Source organism: Topomyia yanbarensis, chromosome 1, assembly GCF_030247195.1.
Source record: "Topomyia yanbarensis strain Yona2022 chromosome 1, ASM3024719v1, whole genome shotgun sequence".
Taxonomy (NCBI): domain Eukaryota; kingdom Metazoa; phylum Arthropoda; class Insecta; order Diptera; family Culicidae; genus Topomyia; species Topomyia yanbarensis.
Window position 1 is genome coordinate 208,477,248 of NC_080670.1, and position 14,443 is coordinate 208,491,690.

Genomic DNA, 14,443 nt, shown 5'->3' on the forward strand with positions numbered 1-14,443 from the left:
TCATTTAGAGATAATATATAATAACCTAAATTGTTGTGTCGTTTAAAGAGCCCCTCAGTCCATGGGAATACTCTTAACCGTTATGTGTCCGACGCGGTACCCGGATACCTTTTTAGGTTACAAATAATGAAATTCCGATGTTTTATCCGTAGCTGGAAATTGAAACTTTGTGACATCTTAGAACTTCACTAAGTCAAGCTTTTGGGATAATAATGTTTTTGATATAGTAAGAAGGGAGTGAGGAGGGGCTCCTGAATTTTTTACTATGTCACAGGCCGACGTGGATACCCGGGTACCCCCAAAACTGAAATGCCAATAACTAAGCTAATTACCTTACCCAACCGATTTTGATGCTTTTGGGTGTTTTGGATTCAAGTACTCATCCACTTTTAGACTTGGTAAAAATGAATCGGGTTATTCCAACCGGTTCCCGGGAATCCTGATTTCCGGGAGCATGTTCCAGTGCTTGGATACTATTTGTGAATTTCAATGGAATACTAGCAATATGGGTATCAAAATTCTTGGCATAGCATCAATAGGCTGTACCTCGTGGTATTGGAACCATTTGGTGATTTCACCCCGAAACAGACATTCCGGAGCAGACTCCCGTAGGGCCGTGAATGGCCATTCCATTCCAATTCCATTTTTCAAACTACCATAGGATCCCGCAACAATAAATAACAGATCGGTTAAAGGAAGCCATAGTTATGAGCATTTTAATTTGTGGGTACCCTGGTACCCTCGTTGGCCTGTTATAGGTGTTTTTTTGTTGGACACATAACAGTTAATTTCAACAAATTATTTAAAAAAATGTTTTTCTCCGGATTATATCTCTGGTACTGTTTGCACTAGAATCAATCAGCGAGATATTTTTTTAAAGATTTGTTTAGGGATTCCAAAAAAAATGAAAGTTTTTAATGTCAATATTGCCAAATATGCAACTTTTTAATTTTACACTAAAAGTACATTTTTCTCGTAATACATCGGTTACTGTAGGCCACATAAAACGTCATTATACCTACATTGCTCGGTCGGTTTCTGTCTATCTCTTGGGATAATGATGACATGCTTCTCAGGATTCTGTTTGGGATGCTTTTCAAGATTCTGATAGAAGTTTTCTTAGCATCCCAATGGAATCTATTTCAGAACTTCGATTCAATATTTATCCGTATTTCTACGGTTTTTTCTCTAAATTTTGATGAAGGGTTCTAGAGAAAAGCTTCTTAAATGTCCAGTGGAATCTTTCTCAAGAAAGAATTCTGCTGAAGATTATGCTTTATTCCGGATACTGATAGAATCATGGTCCTATTATCATTGGAATCCGGTGTAATGTTCTGATGAATATCCTGCTTTGAGTTCCAGTGGACTTGGCACAAACAATATTGCTCTTCTCCCATTATTCCCGTCAATAAGTGGTTTCTGCTCAGAATTCCAATAGAATCTTTAACCCGTTCGTGCCCTTCTGGTTGATGAACAACCATGTTTCTATATGACTATAACTTTTGGTTTACACAACGTCAAGTAAGGCTAATAACTGCGACTAAGATCTTTCATTTGAGCACTAAAAGTTATAATTATTAGCATTAGAACAGAAGTTATTACAATAAATCTGATTGGGTTCCGCTGAAGCAGTGCTGCCAGGGATAGTTTCTGTTAATGGCGAAAATGATATTTTGGAATATATTCTTAGCCTGGGAATATTATTGAAAACTGCTAAAAGTTTCTTATTTAGATTGCCCTCAATTACCTTTTTTATGCAATTGAACTAGATCGGAAGGTAAATATTGAGCAGCTGCAAAAGAAGCATCTATCTTTCTTAAACCAGGTTTTTCGTGTTTCTTGACGCCAACAGTTTTAATGAAAAATAGTTTTGGGACCCTATACGCGGTAGAAAAACGTTGGTCAAGAAACGGTTAACGAGATTCTGAAAAGAGACCCGGCCGTCACTGGAGGTGATTTCAATTCTAGGGTAGCTCAGGCAAAGATGGATGATAGGCTATGTAAAGAGGGCGCCAGCAGTATTTCTTGCTGAGGCGCCCGGGAACCTGGTAGTCCTTCGCTAGTGACAAGTATGAGTGGGACAGTTTGCGAAGACTACACGCGTAGTTATTACCTGACAATCCAGTATTGGTCAACTAAATGATGCTACAAGGACAAGGATCTCTTTGTGGGTGCGCAACACGCACTCTTCTAATTAGAATGACTAGACATGTTAGCTGTGATATGTGACACTCCACGTAAATTAAACTGGAGCCAAAAAACAGACGACCCCCACTTTACTTACTAACTTTATTTTTTCTGGTATTCGAGTAATCGAATCAGTTACCTCGGAAAATCTAATCCCTGGGTAATCGAGTTTGAATTGTATTGCAAAAGACACACCTTATTAAAAAGTTTATCTTAGAATTCTTGTAGAAATAGCTATAAACAACTGATACATATCGTTAACTCGTTACCAATATGAATAATAAATGAAAACCAACTGAAAATGCAAATCACACCCTGAAAGTCTGAAAAATCGACTAGGGCCAAAATAGGTACATTTACCATAATAGGAAAATTTGCCCTGGTCATTTTATTTCGAATTTCTCCACGAATGAAGCTTAAATTCATGAAATAACGCAAAAAAAAGTTTGATTCGATTATCCGGGTGATTCGATTATCCGGGGTGAGATTTTTTTCAAATCCCCGGATAATCGAGTCCGACCTGTATTAACAATAATTCATTTATAATTTTTGAACGTGGTTCAAGTGAAAAAATTGACAAAAACATACAAATGTTTGTTATGTAATTAATTAATCGGCAACATTTATTTCAATTAGGAATAAGTCGTACAGCATTTCGCCATTTTCAATTCCGCCCAAATACTGATTTTTACTAAGTGTTGGATAATAAACGTATTTAGACATCAAAACAGGAAGTTCACACGCCTTTTAATTATTCCACAAAAAAATTACCGAAGTTTGCCTTATTTTCGTCTAAAAGGAATAGAACCTCCCCTTAGAAACACTTTTAATATTTGTATGATGTTTGGTACTTTGCAGAAATATTATGAAATAGTGATTGCATTTTATGGTCCTTTAACAGGTATTTTTAATATTTTTTTATTGTTTAATTTATTTCGACGGTACTTTTATGGTATTTCTACGGTTATTCTATGGTGATTGGAAATTTAGATCTTTTATGGTACTTCTATGGTGTTTTATGGTACATTTGACAATTGTACTGAATAGCTGACGTGATCAACAACCTTACCTGCAAAATGCCGTAATTTTGCCAAGCGACTAAATCTGTTTTCAGGAAAAAAAATATTACATTTTGCTTAATGACCATTCTGCGAAAGGGTCATACGCAAAATGGACCAATGCCAAATGACTTCAACTAAATGGAATCACGATTTGAGCTTGCTTTCACTAGGGGTAAAAATTACTTCCGAAACATGGAGTGAGTTATAAGGGGGAAGAGAAAACATGTATGCATGTCCAAAGAATATTTGAATATTCTCCACACCTTTTTATTTTCATCGTTCTTCGTAATTTACTAGACAACTCAGAGAACTTAACTGACATACGAGCAACAGATCGCGCTCTGCCAATGTCAAGGCATCGAATCATCTACTAAGCCAAACCGTGCGCGGAGACCATTTGGACGTTCCACTTTCTAAATAAACCGCCAAATTCGTTTACATCGTAAAATTACCTCTTCATCAGAAAAAGTTCTAGTGTTTTTTTCTCTACTCCTAATATTGCTAAGAATTTTACCACCGATTCTATTTTTTCCGTCAGCTTCAACAGATGAACCGGTATGGACTTCCCTTCCGAAAGCCGACGTGACCAGAGGATTTTTTTCATCAGCAAATCCCAACGACGTACAGTGAGACGAAATCACGAACCGTCCGGAAATTGATATTTGCTATGAAACTATTATGGCATTATGATGTTTTCATTAATGTATCATAATTTTTTGAGTACTTTAATGTGGTGGAGGCGTAGTTTTATTTATGGAGTAACCCACAAAAACAAAAATAGACCTTTTCCATTTATTGTTCACATAATACTACGTGAAACTATTTTGGGAAATTTTGTCGAAGATGCAACAGATAGACTCTTAAGAGGGCATATGACAAAAATCGATTTTTTTTCGTACATGTTTAAATATTAACAATTTAGACATAAATTTGTAAAACCGCCTCGAGTAGGCCTCCCTCCTGAAACGTGTTTCTCGAAACCATGTCTTCAAAGTCGGTACCGAGGATATTACAAGAACCACTCCAACGATTCCTTAACTTTTTTTTTCTTTTAAAGGCTTAATAATTTTTGGAATTTTTTTTTGTAGGTATTATTATGCAATTAGAGACGACTTTTCGAAAGTTCAGGAATTTGTATACGGGATGGCTTCGGGCCTGTGGCCTTCGACTGGCATGGTCCATTCTCATTAGTTCTTGTGTCTTCTTGTCTAGTTGTTAGACGTATGCTCCTACTTACAAGTGGACACTTAAGAGAAAAATCTTATAGGTCAAAATTGCAGTAAATATCGAGGACCCCTAAAAAGCGCTTTAATTAAATTTAATTTAAATTAAATTTTATTTTTAAGTGTTCTGAAACGATGCACATTTTTTTCCAAATTAATAAACCCACAATCAAGGATTTATGGTGTTGACAAGGTTTCAAAATTGTCAATTATGACAAAACAAACTATATTTAATCTTTTAAACTCAGCGATCTCAACACGGAAATTTAACGGAGCCGTGCGTATTTTATATACTCGGATAAAAACTAAATAAACAAAATAATAGGCCGCACAACATGATGTTCCTTCTGTAGACTCCACAAAGCTGTAAATTCTTTCTATTCCTACTAAATCGGGTCGTCAACAGTTTCCCCCCTTTCCATCTACCCGCCAGCGACCGTCATAAGGAAATCATAAAAAGGATAACAACTGGCTGCGGACACTATCAAAGAAGAAAGAAGGCCATTCAATAAATCTATATTGCTCGACCTGACCCAAGGCTGGGTACATTTGACAAGACTCAAGCTAGTCTAGTGAAAATCAGGTGATGATGATAATCGATACCCACGGGCACTGTTGCGCTTATCCGCTTCGGTCACTAAAAAACCACGCCAAGCAGCGTCTCCGATAGGTTTAAAAATAGTTTATAGCCGATAATTATTATTGGAAAATTTAGCGCACACTTTATCTCGGCTAGGGAACTATCGAAGAATTTGATGAACAGAATAAAAAAAAAAGAATCCATGATGCTCTGGTTGTTTTCCGTCAGAGGAAAAATTTACGACATGCAAGAAACTGGCACTAATCTGTGCCATCGATTGTTGATTGATGTACATACAGCACACAGAATCACCAGAGAAAAATGTGGAACTTTGAACGAATCATCTCTTTCTCCCTTTTCAAGAGCTACCGACGACTAAACGCGTGTTTTTGGTCCGCTTGGAAGAATTAAAATCCACTTGAAACCTCGAAATGGAAATGAAAAATTCCTTTTCTTTGCCTGGATTAGTTCCGATTAACGAAGCATGGTTTTTGTTTTTAAACATAAAAGAAACAGTTGAATCACCACAGTCGCCAACCGTACTGATTGTTGATTTTCTGAAAATGTGACTGTGATGGCGTAATGGTTTTCGGTTATAGTGCCGAACAAACCTGCTGTCAGTCAATCGTTGCACAGTTTCGACGGTAAGTACAGAATACCGTAGAGAATTAATCCCCCAATGGGTGCCGGAAGGAAACTAGACGATGAGAGGAAATTAAACAAAATATATGGACACTGCTGCTGAGTAGGTTAAAATGTTTCTTCGTCAGTCTGATCGGAATGATGAAGCTAGCGCTTTAGGGATCTGTTCTAATTCGGAGTGTCCAATTTAAAATATCGGTGCGAAGTCTACATCCGTTTCTAAATGGCTGACAGACTCGTAGTTCTGAATGGCAACGACTTTTCCGATAATTTCCTGTAGTTCAGATTTACCCGTAAGGAAAGTTCTAGGAATACAGGTTTTTGAAATAGTTGGATTGAATATTTTCCTGGACATCCCAGAACATCCTCGATTGTCATTTAAACTAGTGAAAGATGTCTAAGAATCCGAACTACATTAAATCCCTTTATATAGGAGACTTAGTACATGTGCTCAAAAATGGTCACAGCTTATGAACAAGTATTGCAACCGAGTAGAATTTCGAAATACTCCTACTCATCTTTCTACTCCTAGTTCTACACATTTGAATAAAAAAACTCTCGGCTTGGGATTACAGCTTCCATTTTTCGTCCCTCAGCGAAGAACCAACAAGCAACTGATTATCATAGTTCCACTGGACGCATCTCATTTCTTCGACAAATCTCGACCTGGATGATGGTGATGCGAGAAAACAAAACGGTTCCACGGTGTCGAAATTCGATTTCCTTTAGCCGAAACGGGGCTTAAATTTTATTGTACATGATGTGACCGAGTTTCCCGGTTACGTTCCGGTATAGCAGCAGAAACCGACCTCGAAAGAAGATGTTGCAGCAGCCTGCTGGTGGCTCGTAATCGTAGCAAATCCATTGGTGGTATTGGTGTCTTCTGTCATGAATAATCAAACAAGCGCACCCTTCACCTAGATTGGTCCCACATTGGCAGCAAACGGCGGCCAAGGAGTACCAATGCCACCTACCAAAATATTCCGTATTGAACTGCATATATGAATATGTGTGTCTCGTTGGGTGAACGGGAACGAGAGTGGCGAGGAAAGCACAACACGGAAAACATAAATAAAATCCACTCTCGAATGGGAGATTTTCTTTTGGGGAAGCGCACAGACAAGACAAATCTTCCCCATTATGTTTTTTTTCTCTCGTAATCTTATCAGTGAGGTAGAATCTTTCCGAGTTTTCCGTGTGTCTCAAGGCCTACCTGGGCGCAAGATCGAGGTGAGAATTTTAATGTATTATTCATACGGTGGTAAGCTTCAGGATTGGCACAGAAAAACGCGTCTCCATCGGATGGACTTTTCTGTCGCATTCTTCTGCTAGCAAGCAAATGGCTGGAAGAAAATCGGTTCCTTTTCGGGTCAAATCCCAAAATGGGACTGCAGACGCATCCAAAGATGTTGTAATGCCTTAGATCAATAAATTAAATGATGAAACCTTGGACCATGAATAGTGATTCAATTTGGAAACATACCTGTTTACTAGCCTCCAGACATTCTGCTTCCAGGCAAACTTCCCTCGTCAGGTATCCGGGCAGCCGAGGCCAGAATATTACCAGCAAAATGAGAGCAACTAGCAACAGCAGACTAAGCAGGATTAGAGAGATTAAGGGTCGTTCAGACTTCTTAGATACTTCGAAGGACGTCAGCAAACGATTGTAGGCAGCTGAAAAAAAAACAATAGAAAAAATGATCAATCGTTCAATCAAAATTATTTCAAACTTATCTCACCTTTGAACACATTCTTTCCTTTACCCTCCGAGGGTTTCCGCGACTGCGATCCACTGTCAATCATATCGATGACCGACACGCCCGTAGGAACCGTCTGCCCCCGCAAATCCCCATTCTCCCCATCCAGGTGGGTACCGCCTGATTCAATTCCTTCACCATCTCCCCCGATATCAGTCGTTATGCCGAGTCCCTTCACGACCTGGGGAACCTTCTGCTGCTGCTGTTGCTTCTGCTGGAGCAGCTTAGCTTCCTCATCGGCTAACGGTGAATCTACGCTCTTTTTGTGCGAATTGGGACCCTTCTTCCCATCGGACCCGAACCGAGCCGACCGGTTCCCGTTCATATTCCTTCGCGGTGGTTGATCATCGCCGGTTCCGAGTTCGGAACCGAGCCCCACACCCCGACCGATAGCACCACTTTTGGCGGCATTTTCTGCCATTTTGTAACGAGTTTTTTTGAACTTCAAAATTTTGAACTACCTCTGCCAGTTTCACGCTTCCGTTCGGAACACCACTACTGCACACCGCCACTCACGCGGTCAAGGCTACACACTGAACTGGAATGCACGCGAATCTTGGTTTGTTTGAACACACTCACGAGTAGAAGAAAAAAAAAGAACCGTTCACCAAAACGGCGGCGCGGTGGATGATAATCCGTCATCCATCTTCTACTGTTGTTGTTGCTGTCGGGCACCACTTGGAAAGCATCAACCGGCTGAGTTCGTCATTCGAAAACCAGCCGGGAAGTAACCCCTCCTAACCTCACCTCACAACACAACACAACACAAACGATGAATCCTAACCGGTCTTGTTAGCTTTGTTGTTGGGTTGAAGAATACTGTTGAATCCGTTCACGAGCTAATTTCTATTTTTCTTTCTTCTTTTTGAGATGGTTGTGGAGAAAACGGACCCGGCCTGCTTGCCGCTATCCAATTATAACTTTATCACGTTCGGATGGATGACACCGCACAGGTGTTTCTTTCTTCGTTTAGTGCCACCGCCGACGCAGCACAAATTATCACTCGAGACGTGTGTCGCCGCAACGGAGTAGTACCTCCGAAACTGTTGAGGAATCTGTAAAGTGAGATAAGAGGATATTTAAGTATAGATTGCGGAAATTGTTGTTTAGATGACTAATTGAGAATTTGTAGCGGATGGTGAGAAAATTTGGTTTGACAGTAGCTACACAATGGCTGCAATTTCATTTGTTGAAAAGATTTTTTTCGTTATGCCTAACTTCGTTTCATGCTTGCAATACAGTCCGCAGGGAAACAGCCTTAGACCTGTGTTAGTGGTATTATATCTTAACGAGGAGACATTTTGCACTATCGCTTCTATCGTCAAGCTCCCGATATTCTGCACATATTGATAAAAATAATTTGCGATTTATAATTTGTCTCGCTGATATCACGTTTCAAATGCTACATCTGTTACGGAGAAGAACAAAAAAAAGGATAAAAATGATTCGTGCACCTAACTTGCCGAAGTTAGTTTAAAATTTTGGAATCGACTTATCAGTATCATTAGAAAACGGAGAGATAAACAAGAAATACTATTTTTGATCATCCACATTCCTCCTTTACGAAAACTTTATCACATCACAGAGCACGAACAAAAAATATCCGATCCAAAATGGTTCTGCTCAAATGGTGGACAGTAAACACGCCCTACTTTATCATTCCTCTATAGCCAACGCATTCTTCATTCTCAAACAACGTCATGCAAATATGAAGGTCAGATTTCCACATGTTAATTCTGTGAGCTTACTGCTGCATTATGCATATGCTGTTAAAAGAAACGCGCTGCCATTTCGTTTATTACTAACCTTCAAATGTCCTGTCATTTTACCAACCGCTATTACAATATGTCTTTTGTTGGAAATTCTATATATCGAAACAAGAGTCTTCTCTGTGCTTTATCATTCTCGTCTTGTTTGAGAATCCTGCTTATGATGAAGCTATCAATTACTGTTTTGGATTTACTCAGAATGTCTTATTCGTATGACGCTGGATGCCGTTTTGTTCCCATATATTTCGATGATTTTCCCATAAAAACTTAATTGTTGGCATACTTGTCTCAAATTTGGTGCCCATGGTCCCCAAGTGATCTTAAGACGTCTCTGCCTGTATACCTCCGTATCTCCACGGTTGTTATGGAAGAGAGTTTTTGCAACTCGCAGGAATTCTATCAGGTCTCAATTGATTTGGGCAGCCGGCTGCCGAAACTTCTTGAAAATGTAAGCTGTACTTCGGAGAATATTTCTTATAACCAATCGAAAAACAATAATTTTAGGGCAATAAAATATACATTTTCTACACGTATCGCCACAAAAATCCTATACCTAATTGAATATACGTTAATATAAATAACAATACGATTATTATATAGCTTGGCTTAGATTCTAACAAGGAGTATCGAATATATCGGATACTAAATTTTCTAATTTAAAATTTACTGGTCCGGGAGTCTCATTTTTGAAATTCTCCGGTTTGTATGTGAGGAAATCGAAACCACTACTGATGAATAACGTGAAATTATTTAATGTAGCAAAAAAATGAGTTATGATATTTTCGATTGAAGGCATAAATAATAAATATTACGTCTACTCAGACTGAATAATGCGTATTGACCCCGCACATCCAACGCCCCAGTTTTTATTTTCCGCCATTACTTTAAAGAAACAGCTAACGAGTGCATGATTTGCTCCGAACTCAACAACATCTTCCAGGTTCTCTGCTGCTTGTAGATTTAGCTGATCTCTCTTTCGGCATTCGCGCTACACGACTATCTTACTGTAATATTATCAACCTTTTTACCTGTCGATTTTTTTCCGGTATTTTTTGTTTCGATCATAGATCTTTTTTTAAATTTTTTTTCGATTGTAAGAGTTTTGATCTTAAGGTCATTCACCTCATCGGGTTAGAAAAATCTCTTAACCTTCCGGCAGTCACACTAGTTAGTGCATTGAGTGCACGCTGCTCTGAAAATCTAGTGAAATCGTCTTAGGGCACCAGCGGCTGCTCGTTCAGTGGGCCATAAGCGCGACTTCCGGAGGGTTAAGGAAAATTTCTGACCCAATGTGCGGGGTTGGTATTCGTACCTAGGTGAGCTGCGTACAAGGCAATCGATTTACCATATACGTTATACTTTTAGCCATTTGTCACATGCATAATTGTCCCATGTATATAAGGAATCCCATAGAACATGGAACAAATTTGCGTATAATGGCAAAGTAGTACCGTAGCCAAAGCACATTTTTTTGGCATTTTAAGGCGCATGCTTCGTTATACGTTTACAGCATACGGTACTTTTATGGCACCGTAATATTTATATATTATTTTATGGTATTTCTAAAGCACTTTACTCTTACTTATACGGTGCTTTTATGAGTTTTATGGTGTTTTAAACGTACTTTTATGGTATTTTTGATATTCTTGTGGTGCTTCTCTTCTTTGTCAATTATAGTGGATCTATGAGGCATTTTGTGGTATTCTGATATTTTCATAGAATTGTATGAACCGTCTTTTTTATTTTTGTGATTTTCATGACGTTTTTATGGTAGTGTTTCGGTATTTTAAAAATATTTTCATTGTATTTTGCAGGTACATACTTTCAGTTTATTTTTATAGTATATTGACGCTACTTTTATGGCAGATATATTTTTGTTACTTCTATAATACTACCATCGAACTTCTACTTCTAAGGTATTTTTTGCCTTTTTATGGTAGAAGATAAATTTTTCGATATGGTTATAATAGCCACTTGTCGTATTTTCTATCCCAGTCAGGAAAGATACAGCCGTCACATGCATAATTGTCCCATGTACATAAAGAATCCCATAGAAGATGAGACAAATATGCGTATAACAGTAAAGTAGAACCATAGCACCAGCACATTTTTATGACACTTTAAGGCATTTTATGGCACATACTTTGTTATGTTTAGTTTTTTACGGTACTTTTATGGGAACACAATATTAAAAATGGTATTTTATGGCATTTCCAAAGCATTTTAGGGTTATTTTTATGGTACCTTTATGATAGTTTTGTGGTGTTTTAACTACTTTTAGGGTATTTTTGTCATTTTCATGCGCTTTTGATTTTTTTATGGCATTTTAGAGGGCCTATATGACATTTTATGGTTTTCTAACTATATTTTTATAGAATTTTGTGGAACGATTATATCATATTGTATTTTGAATTTTGTGACGTTTTTATTGTAGTTTTTTGGTATTTTTATAATATCTTCGTTGTATTTTGGAGGTATTGTTAAGATACATACTTTCAGTATATTTTTATAGCACATTGAAGCTACTTTCATGGTACAGGTACATTTTTGTTACCTTTATGGTATTTTTATGGTACTGTTAATGAACTTCTATTCTAATTTCAGGACGCATCGATTCCCCAGATTTACTAGAGCGAGTCAACATCCAAGCAAGGTCCAGAACGTTACGCGGAAACGTTCTTCTGAGAGTGCCGTTTCGACGAACTATTCAAACAGCTAATGCCGCTATCACGGGACTACAACGCCTCTTCAATCGTGTGTCGCACCTGTTCGACTTTCATTTGTCTCGGATATCCTTAAGAAAGCGATTCCTGCAGTTTTTTAGATGTAATTAGTTTAAGTTTCCATCATTGGGGCCGAGTGCGGCCTGTTGATGCGTGCGATAAATAAATAAATAAACTTCTACTTCTAAGATATTTTAAGGTACTTTTATGGTTTTTTAATGGCACGTAATAATATATTATATTTTTATGAAACAATAATATTTTTGTGGTGCGCCTATATTATATTTAAGGTTTTAGGCATTTTATAGTAGTTTTTTGATAGTTTTTTGGTAATTTTATAGTATGATAGGCAATCGTACAATCAATTGTGATATTTTGGTGCATTTATGGTTTTTTATGGCTCTGGCCTATTTTCAAGGCAAACTGGTAGTATTTATATTATACCCTAATTGCACTGGCAATATACAAGGGGTCTTCAGACATTTTTATGGCACCTTCAATGGATTTTTTATGCATTTTTTGCCATTTTATGGAACCTTCACATTTCTACGGTACTTTAACTATATATTTTCAGCACCATTTTTTTCTATTTTTATGGTAGTTTTATACTTTTTCGGCATTAAAATGATAATTTTATAAAATTTTGTTTTTATGGCACATAATAAGATATATTTACATGGATTATTATGGCACCTCTATAGCATTTTATGGCAGTTTTGCATGAATTTTAAGATATTTTTTAGGCATTTTGATACGATTTTTATGACATTTTTAGTGCCTATTTGGCATATCATGATACTTTTGATATTGTTATTACACTTTAATGATATTTTATAGAATTTTATGCTTAATATGGTACAAGTATACATGGTATTTGTATGCAATATTTATGATACTTTCATGGTACTGGTTTCCTTTATGATACGTTTACGTTATTGTTATGGTACTTTATTGCATTTTAACGTAGTAATGATGACACTTTGAATACCTTTTAAGGGACTTTTATGGCATTTTTTTTGCGTTTTTATAATATTTTATGGCAGCTTTACAGGACGTTTTACGGTAAGGTTTTTAACGCGAGCGGGCCATTTGGCACAAGGTCATTTGGCATAATGGACGTTTAGCATAACAGAAATTTGGCGTAACGGACATTTGGCATAATTATTTTTAGCTTCTGGAAAACGGACATTTGGCATAATTTTGTAAAGTGATCTCACCGAAGATCATTTGGAATAACAAACGAAAATGTAATTTATCAGCTAATGAACCATAAAGTTAAAGCTGCACTAACCATACTGTGTTAGTCCTGTCACTAAGTTGGTGTCGGATTCTGATATGAGGAACTTGAAATGCCTCTCCAATAATGCGCGACTTTGACACATAACCGTGACCGAGGCGAGGTAGCCGTCGACCCGACAACGGAAGAGGTGGCCCCTCTCAAGCAAACCAGCGATCCACCCTTCTGTCCGGATTGCTTAAACATAGGGGTAAAGAATTTTTTTTTTATTATTTCGATTATAGAGGTTTTAACCTTAAGGTAATTTGCCTCTTCGGGTTAGAAAAATCGCTAACCCTATGTGTCGGGTTGGGAACCGAACCTAGGTGAGCTGCGTACAAGGCAATCAATTTACCAACTACGCTATGCCCGTCCCCAAGAATTAGCTTAGTCCGATGGAGCGACAGCGGTTACTTCTCGAAATTATGCCAAATGTCTGTTATACTAAATATCCGTTATGCCAAATGACACTCACTTTATGCAAAATTAGAAATTATCCCAAATGACCATTATTCTGACGATAAAATAAATTATGCCAAATGATCTTTAGTGCGATCGATTGTCAAAATTATGCCAAATGACCATTTTACTAAATTTCCGTTACGCTAAATGGTTTTATGCCAAATGACTTTATGTCGAATGACCCAGACCCGTTGTTAATGGTACTTAGATATTTTATGCTACATTAATTATAGTTTTACGATATTCTATTAAGTCATAAGGGTATTGGTTTGGTAGTTTTATGATAGTTTTTGGAATTTTCATCATATTTCTATACTATTCTAAAATTTTCTATGGCTATGATTTTTGATATTTTTATGGCATCCAAATATATTTTACGATATTTCATGGTACTCTGAAGGAGCTTTTATGGTATTTTCATAGGGTTAATATTTTTTCTTGATACAACTCGATGTGTTAGTACAACGGAGCCAGTGATCTTTTATATTTTTTGCATTATGCGAAAATTTAAAAAAAATGTTTCTATCATTTTGATGTTCACGGTCGGATGTTCTGGTTTGTTTATTGTTCTCAGGAGGTCACTATTGATATTCACAAATATAAACTTTTTTCGGAAAACCACTCAATCGAATGGTAATTGGCTCCAGAAGCCAAATACAAACTTGGATGTATCTGGTTTACTCACAATAATTTTTAAGTTTGTTTGTAAAAATATATTAAATACCGGTAATGGAAACAATAAATTCAATAAAAAATCCCAGCA

At 37.3% G+C, this 14,443-nt stretch overlaps 1 protein-coding gene across 10 annotated transcripts in view; it reads right to left on the minus strand.

Annotated features, from left to right (window-relative positions):
* LOC131690055 (protein gone early) overlaps nucleotides 1-14,443 on the minus strand; it is a 173,000-nt gene that overhangs the window by 111,287 nt on the left and 47,270 nt on the right. For all 10 annotated transcript variants that reach the window (XM_058975590.1, XM_058975598.1, XM_058975563.1 and 7 more), the window contains 2 exons: nucleotides 7,433-8,505; nucleotides 7,177-7,367 (listed from right to left, as the gene is read on the minus strand). In XM_058975590.1, the coding sequence (XP_058831573.1) occupies nucleotides 7,177-7,367; nucleotides 7,433-7,871 (630 nt within the window). In that variant the 5' untranslated portion in view covers nucleotides 7,872-8,505. The remainder of the gene's footprint in view (nucleotides 1-7,176; nucleotides 7,368-7,432; nucleotides 8,506-14,443) is intronic.